Source organism: Piliocolobus tephrosceles, chromosome 1 (genome assembly GCF_002776525.5).
Source record: "Piliocolobus tephrosceles isolate RC106 chromosome 1, ASM277652v3, whole genome shotgun sequence".
Classification (NCBI taxonomy): domain Eukaryota; kingdom Metazoa; phylum Chordata; class Mammalia; order Primates; family Cercopithecidae; genus Piliocolobus; species Piliocolobus tephrosceles.
The window spans coordinates 16937875-16956628 of NC_045434.1; the positions used below are offsets into that span (position 1 = coordinate 16937875).

Consider the following 18754-nt stretch of genomic DNA (forward strand, 5'->3'; position numbering starts at 1 on the left):
TATACACTTTCATGATTCCATGCCGTTCTGTGACTATGAAGCCTTCTTTCACATCTTTCTCTACCTACAACAATAGTTTAAATGTTTTAATACACCCTAATCAAGGCGGCACTTGTCTCTTCATTCTCACAATATAAAACTTATACTTCAACTAAATGTTTCAGTCAGTTTTAGATTACAAACAGCTGTCTGATCACCTATTTTGCACCCTAGAACTCTGACGGTGGGGACAAGGCCCAGATGACTTTGCTCCTTGGCCTTCTCCCAAAGATAGCAACTCATATGTACAAGAGACTCAACTGTTTTCCGTAAATTCCTTCTAATAATCTGTTTCTCCTCACCAAAGTCTATGAAACTGTAAGTGCCTCAACAAACAAAACTATTTTAAAATTAGGTATTCAATTATTCAGTTGTACTTAATTTATAATACTTACTAACAAGATCAGAGTTCAAACTGATGAAGAGCAGAATCTGAGGTCTTGATTTATTTTTTAATAGGGAAAAGAGAATATGGAATAAGAGTCCTCAAACTTTATCTTTGGTGTCAATCTCTATTAAATGTGGGTAGGTGTCAGATATTTAATTTTCAAGTATATCTAGTCATTATTTCAAGTATATCTAGTCATTATATACGTTGTTCTTGAAATGTGTTAACAAAAGTTACTTCAGAGATGAGGTGGCCATTTTTGCTCCAGAGAAATTAGGTTTCATGGGCCGGGTGTGGTGGCTCACACCTGTAATCCCAGCACTTTGGGAAGCCAAGGCAGGTGGATCACCTGAGGTCGGGAGTTTGAGACCAGCCTGACCAACATAGAGAAACCCCGTCTCTACTAAAAATACAAAATTAGCCGGGCGCTGTGGTGCGTGCCTGTAAATCCCAGCTACTTGGGAGACTGAGGCAGGAGAATCGCTTGAAACAGGGAGGCGGAGGTTGTGGTGAACTCTCGCCATTGCACTCCAGCCTGGGCAACAAGAGCAAAACTCCGTCTCAAAAAATAAAAAATAAAAAAGAAAGAAGTTAGGTTTCATGCTATAACGTTGAGAAAGTTCAAGGACATCTGGCCCAAAACACTGAAAAGCATTTTTGGTCACATGTAGGTAAGAGGATGTTTAAACAAGTTATGTTTCAACCTGATAAAAAGGACATCCGCTATTTTCAGTGAATAATCCCCAAGGTGAAAATTTTCAACGTACTGCCGTATTCCATCAAACAATGCCTTCCCCTTCTGTCTTTGCCTTGGATAAAATCCAATTAGAATTATTTACAGAATCAGCTGCCAGTAAGAGAGAAGTCTGTACGTCGCTTTTAGGTAAATTGTTATTTTTTTCCTTGTTCTATTAGAATATGTAACAGGGAAACCCAGTTAAAGGCTTCTGATTATTTTTACATATTCCTTTAATATCTAAACAATATGCATCCAGTCCCACTCTCCACCAAAAACTATATATAAAGGCAAACAGATATGACACAGGTTTCACTATAAATTTGAACCTCACATGTCTCAACTTTGTTTCTTGGTTTTTAATGCTTTTTCAGAAATTGTTTAACATATGATTTGGCAATTCTGTTCCTAGGTATATACACCCAAAGGAGCTGAAAGCATATATTCACACAAAGACTTGTAGGCAAATACTAACAGCAGTTATTATTCACAAAGGCCAAAAAGTGGAAACAACCCAAAAGTCCACCAACTGATGACAGATTAACAAAATACAGTATATCCATAAAACAGACTAAAACTCAGTTATTAAAAAGGAATGAAATACAGTTACATGCTATGACATAGGTGAACTCAGAAAACATGCTCAAAGAAACCAGACACAAGAGGCCATATATGGTTTGATTCAATTTATATGAGATATCCAGAATAGACAAATCCATAGGGACAGAAAGTAGATTAGTGGTGACCGGGGGCTAACTCTGGTATTAGAAGGGGGAATGGGGAATGACCGCTAATAGGTAAGAAGTTTCTTTTGAGTGTGATGAAAATGTTCTGGTATTAGACAGTGATAAGTATATAACCTCGTGAAAATAGTAAAAACAACTGAATTATTCAATTTAAAGGGGTTAATTATGTGGTATGTAATGTCTCAATTTTTAAAAATTGCACTTGGAACTATTTCTCTGAGTACCACATGAATTTTTAAAACAAGTTAGCATCACCAAATCAATCACTGAAATGTTAAAATGAAATCAGATTTATAATGGATTCACAGGCCACTCTGCTAAAAATCTACTTTCAAATACATGAACTGTACATTGAAAATAAATATATCTATATGCCTCAGCTTTGTAAAGTATGTGTGCTTATACTACCAACAGTAAACTCTAAATATAATTCCACTAATTTGAATTTTGTCTGAGTAGGGTTTGTTTTGTTTTGTTTGAGACAATCTGGCTCTGTTGCCCAGGCTGGAGTGCAGTGACACGACCTCGGCTCATTGCAACCTCCGCCACCTGGGTTCAAGCGATTCTCCTGCCTCAGCCTCCTGAGAAGCTGGGATTACAAGTGCCTGTTGCTGCACCCAGATAATCTTTGTAGACAGAGTTTCACCATGTTGTCTACGCTTGTCTTGAACTCACGACCTCAGGTGATTCGCCCACCTCGGCCTCCCAAAGTGCTGGGATTACAGGCGTGGGCCACTGTGCCCAGAATGGGTCTTTTTTAAAAAAGAGACATGGTCTTGCTCTGTCACACAGGCTGGAGTGCAGTGACACAATTGTGGCTCACTGCAGCTTCAAACTCCTTGGCTCAAGCGATCCTCATGCCTTAGCCTCCCCAGTAACTAGGACTGCAGAGCAAGCAACTATGCCTAGCTAATGGCTTTTTTTTGTTTTGTTTTTGTTTTTTTTTTTTACTTTTTTGTAGTGACAGGATTTTGCCAAGTTGCACAGACTGGTCGCAAGTGATCCTCCCACCATGACCTCCCAAAGTGCTGGGATTACAGGTATGAGCTACCACTTCCAGCCCTAAGCAGGGTTTTTACATTAGCACTGAAGAACGGGTATTGAGCAAATTGGTGCCACTGAGTTTTTATCCAAAATGAAAATAAATGTTAAAATTTAGTAAAATAATACAGATTAATTTTGCTAAATTCAAGAAGGGTTAGGAACAAATATTTGTTAATGGTTATATGTCAAACAAAGTAAGAAATGCTTTCCATAAATGTATTTTATTAAATTTCCAAAAAATCCAGGAGGTAGCTATTAATGTTCTCATGCTAAAGAAAGCAAGCTGAAATTCAAATAGGTTGTACACTTTGTTCCAAGATTACAGAGCTATGGAATATTAAACCATAAAAGCCCAGGTCTCTCTGATGGCAATGTCTATCTCTTTCTACTTCACCTCACTGAGCAAGTCTTATCTCTTATAAGGAGACCTCACAGACTAGAAAAGTTAATACCAATCTGAGGATCTTCTAAAATTGACTTTACTAATACCAAAGGACCACATTCTCTTCCTATCTTGCTTAATTCTTATAATAATCATTTAAATAACTCATCTGCACTTTCAACTACTTTGTCCCTTGGAGTCATATTCCAGGTATTTTAATAGGAATATAAAGTGCTATACAAATAAATATAAACCCCAAACTTTAAATATATTTTTATTTTCTTAATACACTAAACTATATTTATTATAGAACTGCTTACCAATTATTCCTCAAATCATTCTGATAATTCTCAAATCATTTCTTAATTTTTAGATGCTGTTGGAAAGGGCTTTTGATTTGACTTCCCTTTTCTGAGCCATGATTTGATATGGAGAGTATCATCAAACTCGTCCTATGACCTTCTCCATTAAAATGACGGTTATCAGGTAACTAGGTTCCTGCCAATGTAGGGGATTCACACAGGCCTGCCCCCATTCTCAGCTTCCAATTCCCCTGACCATTCCTTTAGTCTCTGTTCCTCTCTCATCACACTCTCTCCCCCAACCAATGGGGGATGAAGGGAGTAGAAGAGGAAAACGAAGGAAGGAAGAAGAAAACAAAGACAATCTGTGTTCTCACTTGCTGGGATGCCTGCAGTCCTGTGATGGTTATCAATAAGGCTCCCTTCCCCCAGACTTTTTCCCTTATGTGCAGAGACAGCCACTTCTCTTTCCACCAGGGGGCCATGCCTCAAATAAAGCAATGCTTCTGAACCCACCTGAGATTATAAATGCAGCCTGAGAGAATAAGGTCTGCATGAAATATCTGTTTATATCCCTGGCTCCCAGAAGAGTTATCAGACACTATTTGCTTTTCCCCTTAAGGCACCTCTTCTTGGGGGTTTACAAAGGAAGTCCACAGCTCAAATGCACAACACAAAACCACCCACCCCTGGCCTTAAAAGCAACTCCCCAGTCCCTCCACTCCAAAGTAACATTTGTAGCTCATCCTCTAGCTGCAGTGCACAAACCAAAAAGTATCTTTGTTATGGACTGAACTGAGCTGTCCCAAATATGCAGAGCATATGTTGAAGCCCTAACCTCTAGTACCTGAGAATGTGAGTGTATTTAGAGACAGGGTCTTTAAAGGGGTGATTAAGTTAAAATGAGGCCGCTGAGGTGCACCTTAATGGAACATGACTGGAGATGTAAGGAAAAATTAGGACACACAGAGACAACAGAGATGTGTGTGCATGTGTGCACAAGGCCATGTGAAGACCCAGGGAAAAGACAGCCATCTGCATGTCACGGAAAGAGGCCTCAGGGGAAATCAAACTTGCCAACACCTTGATCTCAGACTTTAGGCCTCCAGAACTGCAAGACAATAAATTTCTATTTAAGCCACAGTCTGTGGTATTTTATTACGGCAGGCCTAGTAAACTAATATAGTATCTTGGATTCAGTGCACCTTTGGCTTCTGAGATAAACCACATGCGCTGAAATTTGTATTATTAATTTTACTACTCATAACAGTTGACAATATACTACTTACCAACAAGCACAGAAGTATGTATTTCTATTTTAACAACAAACATGGCCACAATAATGCATCAGGCTGCTTATCTTTTCCTACTTCTCCCATTGTCATCTTGCTGCCAAATAATGAGCACAACCCAAACCATGAATTAATCTAACTTTCTGCCTCATTCATTCCTATTGCTATACAGAAAGGATTATATTTACTGCTCAGGTAAATTTTCAAAAATGATTAATAACTATTAAATATTCCTGGTTAAGTACCCATCCCCATTACACTCAGAGTCATTCTTTTTTTTTTTTGGCTGGGGGCGGGGACGGAGTCTTGCTCTATCTCCCAGGCTGGAGCGCAGTGGCGCAATCTCGGCTTACTGCAACTTCCGCCTCCTGGGTTCAAGTGATTCTCCTGCCTCAGATGCATGCCACCATGCCCAGCTAATTTTTGTATTTTTAGTAGACACGGGGTTTCACCACATTGGTCAGGCTGGTCTCGAACTCCTGACCTCGTGATCCGCCTGCCTCAGCCTCCCAAAGTGCTGGGATTACAGGCGTGAGCCATCAGTCATTCTTAAATCTCCAGTCTCCCATCAATTCCATACCATTTCCCCACCACATCCCCTTTTCTCAGCACATGACATGAAAATGGAAGTGACTGAGCAAGAATTTTCTCAATTCCCTACCTCTATACCCATCGTAACTGCCCATCTGGAAAGAGGGAGCTGTCCTGTCACATAAGGCTTAAGCTCTGGATCCCATCCTCAGGTCTTGATTACTCAGGGATATTATATTACTCCCTTAAATATTATATTTTCTTTAGTTAAGGTTCCAAGCCTTTGGTTTTATTCTCACTCTACACTCTCCTTAGACAATCTTATCCATGTCTTTAAAATTAACTACAATTTATGAGCTCCTAACTCCAAGGCTGTAACTACAGATGCATCCTGAGTTCCCTAGACCTACAGATCAAATTGCCTCCTAGACAGCAATCTGTACATCCTAAGATTTCCAATTAATTGTATCCAAAACCCATTCCACCTTCCTGTTTTCTCCGCTTAATAACATTCCTATTCATCCAGTTGGCCAAACCAGAAACCTAAAGGCATCCCCAGACTATTCCCTTTCTTTATGCTTTTTAAAAATAAACTGTTTTCTAAAAACATGCCCGTTCCTCTCTATTCCCACTGCTAACACTAAACTTGAGGCCCTATTCATTTCACACCAAGAAGGACCACTACAGCTGCCTCACCTCTCTGCCTCTAGCTTCCCACTGAATAAAATATGATAACGGCAAAACAGAGAGCAGAGACTTGAAGTGAGGATGTCCTAGGTTCTAAAGCTAATTCAGTCTCTTGTGAGCAGTGTGAACTGAGATAAGTTTACTCATTTTACTGTGCTCCAATTTTCTCATCTGTCAAGCGCATCCATCTGTTTACATAGCAGAGTTTATATAGAATAATGTATCAGTGTCTAGTATAAGGGCCCTGTGTATCTGTTTACTAAACTATGAGAAGAATAAAAGAATTACTGCCATTAATTTTTGTTAGATAATATTTTATGTCTTTTTGTTCCTTCGATTTGTTTTCCCTTTTATTAGCTTACAATTAAAAGGGGATGTTATTCTTCTAAAATGTTATCCTAAGTCAATATGTACTACGATTCTTAAATACTTTTTGGTTTGCTAAGAAGTAATAGCAAATTGGCTGGGCACAGTGGCTCACACCTGTAATCCCAGCACTTTGGGAGGCCAATGTGGGTGGATCAGTTGAAGCCGGGAGTTTGAGACCAGCCTGGTGAACATGGTGAAACCCCATGTCTACTAAAAATATAAAAATTAGCTGGGCATGGTGGCGTTTGCCTGTAATCCCAGCTACCTGGAAGTCTGAGTCACAAGAATCACTTGAACCTGGGAGATGGAGGTTGCAGTGAGCCCAGATCACGCCTCTGCACTCCAGCCTGGGTGACAGAGAGAGAGACTAAAAAAAAAAAGAAAGTACTAGCAAACTATATTAGCAGAACATTATTTGTATCCTACGAAGCCATAATAAATTAAGATAGAGTATGTCAAGGAATAAGGATCTGACTTGGTGCAGTATGTCCAAAACTGAGTAAGACACTGTTTCTTCTTCTCCATGTTGCCTATTTAGCCCTATCCTTATCAACTGGCAGACAGACCTCAGGTCAAAAGAATAACCTTCTGAAACAAGATTTCAGAAAAGGAATGGGAATGCTCAGAGATGAAAAGAGAAATTAGACTAAAAGACCATCATACATTTGGACAGTCCAAGTAGTGTGTACCAGACATTTATCTAGAAAGAGTATTTACAAACCAAGTTTTCATAACCCGGAAAATGCCTATACACAGATTTTCTTGTTGTCATAGTAGTCATCACAAAAGCTCACAGTGTGAAATATACACTTACTAAATTGTGATTGAAACAAGTCACCAAAAAATGCCTAACGAGTCATCTGACATTTACATGCAACCCTAAACTGTTTCTATTTTACATAATTACATTACATAAATTACGTAATCTGGCTCACTGCAGTGGCTCACGCCTGTAATCCCAGCACTTTGGGAGATCAAGGTGGGTGGATCATAAGGTCAGCAGTTCAAGACCAGCCTGGCCAAGATGGTGAAACCCCATTTCTCCTAAAAATACAAAAATGAGCAGGGCATGGTGGTGTGTGCCTGTAATCCCAGCTACTCGGGAAGCTGAAGCAGAGAATTGCTTGAACCTGGGAGGCGGAGGTTGCAGTGAGCCTAGATTGCACCACTGCACTCTAGCCTGGACAACAGAGTGAGACTCTGTCTCAAAAAAAAATGCATAATTTATGTAATTACATGTATAGGTAAAATTAAGGATGATGAGAGTCTTTAACAAGATGCAGAATCTTCAAGAAAAAGCCTTTGACTTTAGATAAAACAGTTTAAAGCACTAGATACTAGCTATCAGAGATGGATGACAGTCTAGCAGAAAGTCTATCAGAGTAGATAAAACAAGTCAGATTCCAATTTCAATACTATCACTCACCTTATTTACAAAATTAGGTAGTACAACTAGAAGTCTTCTCACCAGTTATAATATCACTTTCAAATAGACAAATGAATGCTTTCAAACAAAAGAAAAATCTATTCAGAAAAAATTTTTAAATCAACAGGCATATACCTGAATTTTCTATTACACCAAAAGAACATCAAATTACCATATCAGGTAGAGAAAAAGTAACTATTCATCAAACATATTTTGTTTTCCTTGGCATGCACAGAGACCATATTTCCCATTCTTCCTTAGAGCTGGTGTGGCCATGTGACTAGCCAACAAAATGTAGGCAGAAGTGCTCATGCCACTTTCAGGGCTGGTGCATAAAATCCTCAGGCACCATCCCCAACTCCTCCCTTTTCCACAATCTGTCAGCTATATGTTGATGCCCTGGCTGATCCTGGAAATCATGTACTGGTAACAGCAGAGCCCCACAGAGCATGGATCTGTGAATAACTAAGTGGGCAGAGCACAGTCACACCACCACCATAAAGCCTGGTCTTCAAGAGAGAAAGATACAATTTTTATTTTGTTAAGCCACTGCAACGTCCCAGTTTATTAATCTGCTTCTGCACTTAGCTTTACCCTAACTAACCAACATCTCTGGTACTTCTCTCTTAATCTCACTCATTAACAGACAAATTCAATTTTTAGCTATATTATTCCATCCACTACACTCTTCCTACTGTTACTCCAAAAGCTTACAGAGATTTGGATCATAGTTCATTTTTCCAGTGAGCACTCACCATTTTGCCAACATGCTGAACCTACATCTAATTTCTCTGTACTGCTATAGCTTTGGAACTTCCCTAAACATTAATATTGATCCTATTCCTGCTAGTATGTCTAAGAAATAGCTCCTGGAAACATGCTTTCTTTTGGAAGAAACAAAAAACAGTAAAAATGTAAACTCATGAAAGCAAATCATCAGATAAAGCATATGGCTGGAAAAAAAAGCCTTTTAAAATTGGTTTTGTTCTTCATTCTTTCAACATTTATATTTACGGATACTTGTTAGGTGTCTGGGATATATAAAGTGAAAAACAGGAATGAAATCTTTGTAGAGATTTACAGAGTCTACATTCTAGTAAGGGAAAGAGAGATAATGAAGAAATATATAAAGAGATTACACGTTAGAAGTTGAGAAGCGCTATGAAAAAAAGGGCCACAGTGTGTGCTGGGTGTATGAGGAAAACCTCAGTATTTGGGGTAAGCAAAGTAAAGCCTTCACTAGGAGTTAGGTTGTAAAGTCAAGAGGTAAATGAAATCCATGTAGGAAGAAACCAATGGTACTACCACATGCTAGCTTATGACCCTGAGCATAACTTGTGAGCCTCAATCTCCCCACTTGTGAAGCGGTAAAAATATCTATGATTTAGAGGTATTGCAAAAACCTATGAGATTTTGAATATAAAGAATAGTGGCTAAAAACATATCTTAACTGGCCCTAAACATCCACTTTACCCATCACTCACATTCTTGGATAAAATAATTAAAATGTTAATTAGGATATAAACTTAGTTTGGTGTAACGAAATGTCTCAAAAAATGACAATTCTTATCATTATCAGTGATATAAACTAAAGAAAAAAACAGTATTTTTTCTCTGAAATGGAGGACATTTCCCCCACAACTGTTAATTTTTCAACAAGAGGGGAAAAAAAAAATGGCAGGACACAAATTTTTTTAAGTGACTTATTTCAAGCAACTAATTATTTGTTCATTTGTTTAACCATCCCTTGGAACAATCTGTAATCTACTCTGATAAGAAATGTGTAGAAAACAGACCTGACGTTGTGTTGTTGTTCAATTATTAAGATACTCAAAGTTTGAGCTCACACAAGTATCCCTTAGGGAAATGCTCTGCGTGCCATTAGCACTATTCTTAATGAGGAAAAGCACAGAACTCCTTTAGTTCATTGCCAGAATTGTTTTATCTTCAAGTCAAAAGAACAACTATTTGGAGTAATACCAAAACAAGCATTTAACAATTACAAGCAGCAAGCTATTCATAAGCATCATATTGTTAATGCTAATCCAATTATAAATAACCTTATTTTATCAAATAAAATATCTGTCGGCAAAATTTTCAGTCCTAGACACCTCTTTACTTGACCGCTTTATGTCTTAACTTTAAGAAAAAACATCTTTATTGCTTCAATTCAAATAATCTCATTTTAAAGACTTTTTACAGAAAAGATATAGAAAATCCTTCATTATTTTAATCCACGAGTAAGTTATCTTCAAAGAAAACTTACAAATCATAAATGAAGGCCTAAAAGAGACCACTGGGCTTATAATAATCCTCAATGATACAGTAAAGTAGGAAAATCTGAAGATGGATCATTCCCATTTTATTAATGTCCTATCTTTCCAAGAGTACAGCACTTCCTTCCTGAATCAGGAAATACTCTACTGAATATTTCCCTCTCTGCTTTTTCTCTCCATTTCTCTGTTCTGTAAGACAATGTATAGCTTTCTAGGTTGCTTCTGGTATCATTATGTATATGGTCTTCGCCCTTATTTAAACTCTTTATACTTCACTGATGCATGAGGATATACAAATAGAATTATGGGCCAAATACAGCAAATCTGCAATGTCCAATTATGTCCCACAGATATTTGGGGAACTTGATGTTGTCAAAATTAGTAGAGCCTAATCATGCACTAATAAGGAACTGAGAAGTTTAAACATGAAAAATATCATTTTTCACACAAGGACCAACATTGTGGGGAAAATATATGAATTTTTATTAAAATACAAGTTTTACACAGATTGAAGTCCAAAGTGAGAACAACGGTGATCAGCTTTTATTATATTTATTAACTGTCATGAATTTTTGCAAGATAGGCATACTACATGATGATGTGATAGAAAAAATGATAAAGATTACGGAAGTTATTCAAACTCTTGCCTTCAGTCAAGCAGGTTAATAGGATACTTAGGAAAAGCTGTAGAATTGGATTCTGTTTAGACATTTAGACTATACTGCTGCTTCAGTTCAAGCACTTTCCAGAAACTAAGGGACCTAACTTGGTCCCCCACCACCACCAACACTGCCATTCAGTAGCCCTCAAGATTACACACGCATACCTATGTATAGCAGAACTACTCTGTCTGAAATATTTTCCTGCCATGAATCTATCTGTAGTATCATCACAGCTACTATTATAAAGATATTCTCGTGTTTTCTGCTAAGCTTGATTTACCTTTTACTTCACCCTTCTTCCCACCAATACTTCTGATCTTCTCTCCCACTGCAGCCAAATCTGTCACACTTTACAGGTTGTGTCACTTTACAACAAACTAAATTCATGAAGTCATCTTCATTATGTGTGCTGTTATTTAAAAAATCAAATAAACTCCTGATATTAATAAATTATGATGGCAGACTGTATTTCACTTGGTAATGTTATAATGACTCCTCACAGACTGTTTTACACTTCAGTTTCCAACAATGCACCCTCGGTTTTAACTAATGTATGCTAGTACTTTCTCTTACCCATATTAGAAGACATTTCAACATTTCTGAAAAAACAAGTGCTGAAATTATAAACGTTTAGGCTAAAACTGGATATACATATTAACCACATACCAAATAAACTCATTTCCCAGTCTTCCTGCAAATCTTAGGGTACTGACACTGAGCATTCCTAATCCAAAAATCCTAAATCCGAAATGATCCAAAATCCAAAACGTTTTGAGTGCTGCCACGATGCTCAAAGGTCATGCTCAAAAGAAATGCTCATTGGAGCATTTCAGATTTCTGGATTAGAGATGCTCAAGCAATAAACTGTGAATATTCCAACAAAGTCTGAAACACTTCTGTTCCCAAGCATTTTGGATAAGGGATACTCAACCTGTATCTGAATTATCTAGTATCTGTCCTATCAATGAACCCACATTAGAAAAAGAAGGAAGAGGAAAGAACCAAGCACTTTATACATTTATTCAATTTATTTGAAAATAATGATAACTACCAAGATCTAGTATACCCTCAAATTTTTCTTTTTTTGGGGATGGAGTCTTGTGCTGACATCCAGGCTGCAGTGCAGTGGTGCAATCTCAGCTCACTGCAACCTCCACCTCCCGGGTTCAAGCAACTCTCCTGCCTCAGCCTTCCGAGTAGCTGGGATTATAGGCGCCTGCCACCGCACCTGGCTAAGTTTTGTATTTTTTAGTTGAGTTGGGGTTTCACCACCTTGGCCAAGATGGTCTCAAACTCCCGACCTCGTGATCCATCGCCTTGGCCTCCCAAAGTGCTGGGATTACAGGCGTGAGCCACCACACCTGGCCTACCCTCAAGTTTTTTTAAATGAATATAAAACACCCAGATATGGAGTCACACTATGAGATATTTGGGTTCATCTGGCAACATTTTCTTTCAAGAACCTATTTGAAATGGAAACTTAGAGCCACCAGTACAAGAGCCACTAAGTACAAGATTTACTTGTACTTAGAAATGAGATGTGCCCTGTCTGTACACATCCTACATGCTCAAGAATAAGTTCATCCTATTAAATCTGTGTTCTTAAATACTTTATTAAAATCAATCAATGACTATTACTACACTGTTAAAAAAAAAATAAGCCAACTTGCCTTTGGATTACTTCTATATTACTACAAAGTTGCAGTTCTTTAAAACTAGTATTATTATTTCATCAGGTGTCACTTAAAATTCATTTAACTCACATGTTAATCATGTAGCACACTATTTAAAATATTTATTACCCCTGAAACAAACCTAGACTTACCTGTAGTAATGGCTCGATGGAATTGATGCATATCTTCCCCTGATAGCTCTTGGGCTACCTGGAATATCTTTTGTCTGACACCATCCAATTTAATTTCTGATTCAGTCAATATATCTTCCATATCAGGAGCACTATGATCAAGATATTGGGAACTTTTAGAACATCAGATGCTTTAATAGTGAAAAACCAAAATAATCTAATTATCAACACAGGGCTAAATATTGTATGCATTCAGATACTTCTAACTCAAAACTATTAATAGTATGGAAAACATAAAAACGCTATCAACACACTGTTAAGTGAAAAAGTATACAAAAAATTATACGTGTAATATAATTAAGAAAAATTTTGTTCATAAAAAATATGACATATGGATAGACGTCTGCTTTCAGTAAAGGGCAGAGTAACATGGACTGGATTTATCCTCCCACCTTAAACAACTAAAAAGAAAAAATAAATACAGAAAACAATGGTTACAGACACTGAACTACAGGCAGCCTGGAGCAGTGATCCCTGGGGAAAGGGAGGAGCACAACATATACCCTCTGACTGCCTCATCTTATTGCCTGGAAAGCTTCCAAGTGACAGTACAGAGACAGGAAACTTAGGTGGAGCCTGGGAGTCAGTCTGAGTAGAAAAGGAGTTGGGAGTTGTGGGGGATCAAGACAGCTAAAATCTGCAGAGCAGAGTAACAATGAGGAGAAAGCTGTATAAACAGAGAGCTTCAGAGATTTATAGAAGCAACCTTCTCAAGTCTTCAGTTGAGTACTGATCAGTGCAGGCATGCGAGGAAACTACCTAAGGCTGGAAAAAGAATTGCCCAAAGTGAGCAGGCAGAACAATCCCCTTAGTTCACAGAGCCAGAAAGAACTGATTCATCATCAGCAGACTGACACTACAAAAAATATTAAAGGAAGTTCTTTAGGCAAAAGGAAAATGATACCAGATAAAAATCTGAATCTATACACAAAGGAATGAATATTTACCAAAAATGGTAAATGTGGATAAACATAAATATTTTTCTTATTTTTAAATCATGCTGTTTAAAGTAAAAATCATTGGAAACAACAAAAGTAGAAATAACATGAATCATAACAGTAGCATAAAAGGCCAAGCTAGTAGAGGGGAAATGGAAAAGTATAAGATTCTTATACCATATGCGAAGTGATAAGTAAATAGTCCTTACTTTGCATGGTACTGTGTTGACTGAAACTTAGGCACATACATCAACACTGTGACCTTTATCGGCAAAGTAACTGTTACCAAAAAATCATGCAAAGTGAAAAGATTCTTATATGCATAAATTTTAGTAAACACAGTATTGTACAAAGTGAGAATGGCTGACAATAAGATGTATATTATAAACCATAAAACAATCACTACAAAAAGTTTTTAAAAGGCATAGCTAATAAGCCTACAAATAAGATAAAATGGGATCATAAAAAATTATCCAAAATAAGGCAGGAAGGAGAGAATAGATGGTAGATTTAATTATAATCATACCAATAACTACATTAAATGTAAACGATCTAAACACCTGCACTAACAAGCAGAGATTTTCAGAATGGATTTTTAAAAAGCAAGAAACAAGAAATCCATGTTAAATATAAACACAAATAGATTAAAAATAAAAGGATGAAAAAATACACATTCTGATAACAATCAGAAAACAGGAGTAGCTACATTAACATCAAACTTTGGGCAAAGCCTATTTCCAGAGATACCATCATAATGATAAAGGGTCAATTCATTAAATGCATAACAATCCTAAATATTAATGTACCAAATAAAAGAGCTTCAAGATACTTGAAGAAAAAACTGATAGGACTTCAAGGAGAAAGCCAAATCTACAATTATCGTCAAGAGATGCCACCCTCTTTCTCTCAATAACTGACAGAGCAAGTATACAGAAAATCATAAGGAAATAAGTGACGCAAACAACACTATCAACCAATCTGACTTAATTACACCTAACAATAGCAGAATACACACTTTTCAAGTGTACACACAACATTTACCAGACAGACCATATCCTGGGTCAAAATTAAGGCTCCATAAATTTAAAAGGATTCAAATTATAGAAAACATGTTCTCTGACCATATGAAATTAAATTAGAAATCAGTATCAGAAAGTTGTCTGGAAAACTCCCAAAATATTTGGACACAAAATAAGATACTTAAATTACTCTTGGGTCAAAGGTGAAATCAAAATGAAAATTAGCATCAATAAATTTCAAAACTTAAGAGGAAATGGCAAATTCCTTTAAAGACACAAACTACTGAAGCTCACTGAAGAAGAGTTCTCTTATGTCTATTAAAATAGTTTTGTAGTTAAAATACATGAGGTCTTCTCATTAACAGTTTTTCAGATGTACTGTGACTGGCTCATTTCTTTCATAAAGTTTTTTTTTTTTTTTTTGAGACAGAGTCCCATTCTGTCACCCAGGCTGGAGTGTCATGGCACAATTCTGAGTTCAAGCAACCTCCACCTCCTGAGTTCAAGAAATTCTCCTGCCTCAGCCTCCCAAGTAGCTGGGACGCCACCACGCCTGGCTGATTTTTATATTTTTACTAGAGATGGGGTTTCACCACGTTGGCCAGGCTGGTCTCAAACTCCTGACCTCAAGTGATCCGCCTGCCTTGGCCTCCCAAAGTGCTGGGATTACAGGAGTGAACCCCCACACCCAGCCCCTTTCATAAAGTATTTTTACTTTCCTCAAGTTTCTAATGTTTCTAAAGTTTCTAATTTTTCTGAAGTTTCTTATTTTTCTGAAGTCTATTATTTTCTCAGTTTACTAGTCAAAACTGTATGAACAGAATGATCTCAACTATGGTAAAAAATAGTGCACAAAATAAGAAACCTGCTAGCTGATAGAGGCTATCTTTGGGTATTACAGACTGATTTGTCTCATTATCTTTTCTGTCATTTGTAATTTTTCTAAAGCCTACCATTTTCTAAGTTTACTATAATGAGCATTTATTATTTTTTGGTGGAAAAACATTTAAAAGTGGACTTCACACAGTAATGTAGATTTTTCTAAAATATTAAGGTCTCCTGTCATATTCCTATTACAGGTTGAGCATCCCTAATCTGAAAACCCAAAATCCAAAATGCTCCAAAATCCAAAACTTTCTTAGCAACAACAAGACACTCAAAGGAAATGCTCACAACAGCACTTCAGATTTCAGATGTCCAGATTAGGGATGTTCAGCCCATACATTATCTGCAAATATTCCAAAATCCGAAATCCAAAACACTTCTAGTCCCAAGCATTCAGGATACTCAATCTGTATGTTTTTCTTTATATTATTGCTTTTATTATTTATATTACTGCTGAATATTGATGGCAATTGTTTTAGAACTGCAATAGGTACTATAAAAAAGTATCCATAATTAATCAGAACAGTATTGCTTCTTTCGATAATACAAGCCTTACTATGTACAAGCTATCTAAGAACGATATAAGAAAACAAGCAAAAACTAATTTTACAGAGTCAGGTAAGAAAATGTTAACAGTGCCATATTTCAATAAATCTACGTATGGCAAATTAGATTCCATTTAATGAAATAAAAACTAAAACGTCAGAATTATCTTAAAAGTTTCATGTTACTGAATGGAATACTTCAGTATTTTTTTTTTTTTTTTTTTTTGAGACAGGGTCTCATTCTGTTGCGCACGCCAGGGTACAGTGGCAAAGTCATGACTCACTGCCGCCTTGACCACCTGGGCTCAATCAATCCTCCTGCCTCAGCCTCGTGAGCAGCTGGGACTACAGGTGCATACCACCTTCCCCAGCTAGTTTTTTGTATTTTTTGTAGAGATGGGGTTTCATCATGTTGCCCATACAGGCGTGAGCCACCACGCCTAGCCAATAATATCTTCAATAATGAAAAGCTAATAAATTCTATTTGGTTTTCCCTACATTCTCTCTCTGATATATAGTATAAAGCCAACCACAGCTACCCTTCTGGAGACATCTGGAATTTGTAACAATAATCCATCTTCAGAAGCTGGGGAGTTGTAGGGTAGATACTATTCTACCTCTAGTGAAACAGAAAGGCAAAGTAATCAGGTCAAATGAATTATGAAGCAAACAAAGAAGCAAAGATGGAAGATGGAGATACTCAGCTGCTCATAAGATAGTGCCGAATCTTGAGAAGTTCTAATTTTTCTGAAGTCTACTATTTTCTCAGTTTACTAGTCAAAACTGTATGAACAATATGATCACAACTATAATAAAAAATACTGCATAAAATAAAAAATCTGCTAGTTGATAATGGCTTTTTATAATTAATTTCCCTGCTCTGCTTAAACTAGTTTAAGTTAGTTTCTTTTACTTGCAATCACGAAGTCTACCAAATATACAAAGCCTGCGTAGAAAAATTAAGTCCTAGAGAAAAAAAATTTAAACAAAAGTCACAAAACCGAAAGAAGAGGAACTTTCAAAAAAGAATTAAGTAGTCAACAGTATCATATGCTACAAAAATGTAAAATAAGAAAACAGACTTAATAATATGAAGGTAACAAGGGCGTTTCAATGATTGAGGCAGAAACCCAGATGGCAATGAGTTCAAAAATGAATGAGAAAATACGTTATGCAGATTTTAACATTTATGTAATATTAAAATTTTCATGCATATCATCCAAATAAAGTTTAATGTGACAGGTTCTAACAATCAAAATATTTAATATATTTTCACAGATAATAGTTATATTTTAAAGAATAATCTTAACAGAACACAAAATCCTTAGCTGCTATGAAAGTAAGAATTTTTCTTTCCTATTTTTAAGTCCAACCAACCTCTACAGACTTTTTTTCTTTTCGTCCAGGCTGGAGTGCAGTGGCGCGATCTCAGCACATTGCAGCCTCTGCCTCCCAAGCTCAAGCAAGCCTTCCACTTCAGCCTCCCAAGCAGCTGAGACCATAGGTATGCATCACCAATCCTGCCTAATTTTTGTATTTTTAGTAGAGACAACGTTTCACCACGTCGCCCAGGCTGGTCTCAACCTCCTGAGCTTAAGTGATCTGCCCATCTTGGCCTCCCAAGGTGCTAAGATTACAGGCATGAGCCACCACACCCAGCTGAGACCTATTTTTATTAAAATATTAACTCTTAAGTTGCACCTCCTGCTGATATCTTCTAATCCTCACATTCAAAGTCACAGAATATTCTAATCTAGAGCTAGTATCAAACTATAATAAATTTTAAAGACGCTTACTCACCTTGTAATCCTATGGAGGAGAAAAATCGTCCTTTTACTTTCAACAGTTATATCCCGACTAAGTTTCACAAGTCTCTCATATTTGTCATGCCTTGCATCAAGTTCCTGCTGAAATGCTAAAAACACATTATTATGATCATAAGTATGTATATTCTATACTCAAAGCCTACCAAACAATATTTTTAAGATGTATGTCACATACGCTGGGCATGGTGGCTCACGCCTGTAATCCCAGCACTTTGGGAAGCTGCGGTGGGTGGATCACGAGGTCAAGAGATCAAGACCATCCTGGCCTATGCAGTGAAACCCTGTCTCTACTAAAAATAAAACAATTAGCTGGGCATGGTGGCACGTGCCTGTAGTCCCAGCTACTCAGGAGGCTGAGGCAGGAGAATTGCTTGAACCCCGGAGACAGAGGTTGCAGTGAGCGGAGATCGAGTCACTGCACTCCAGCCTGGCAACAGAGCGAGACTCCATCTCAAAAAAAGAAAAAAAAAAAAAAAAAAAAGATGTCACAATGTATTTGCACGTGACCCCAGTCACCTGACTTCATTCAGAAGTAGAACACGATGGTAATGACACTAATTCTCAAAACACAAAAAGGTGAATATTATAAACAAACTCTAGCACCTACTTACTCTAGTGTTAATTGTCAAATATCCTAGGTATATATCACTAACAGTGCTAAAGTACCTCAAGAGATCCACATAATGTTCCCAGATTTCTAAACCTGTAAAACGATCTACTAATAATTTCTGTAAATGCCAACAACACACAGCAGCTCACAAACTCCTGAATCCTTGAAGATTTTCTAAAAATCTGTC

The 18754-nt window shown here is 37.2% G+C and overlaps 1 protein-coding gene across 1 annotated transcript in view; it reads right to left on the reverse strand.

The window, feature by feature from the left end:
- Nucleotides 1-18754, reverse strand: part of TSNAX (translin associated factor X) — a 38349-nt gene that overhangs the window by 12019 nt on the left and 7576 nt on the right. Inside the window, exons 3-4 of the mRNA XM_023191803.2 lie at nt 17932-18046; nt 12706-12836 (exon numbers count right to left, since the gene is read on the reverse strand). Coding sequence (XP_023047571.1) covers nt 12706-12836; nt 17932-18046 — 246 coding nt within the window. The remainder of the gene's footprint in view (nt 1-12705; nt 12837-17931; nt 18047-18754) is intronic.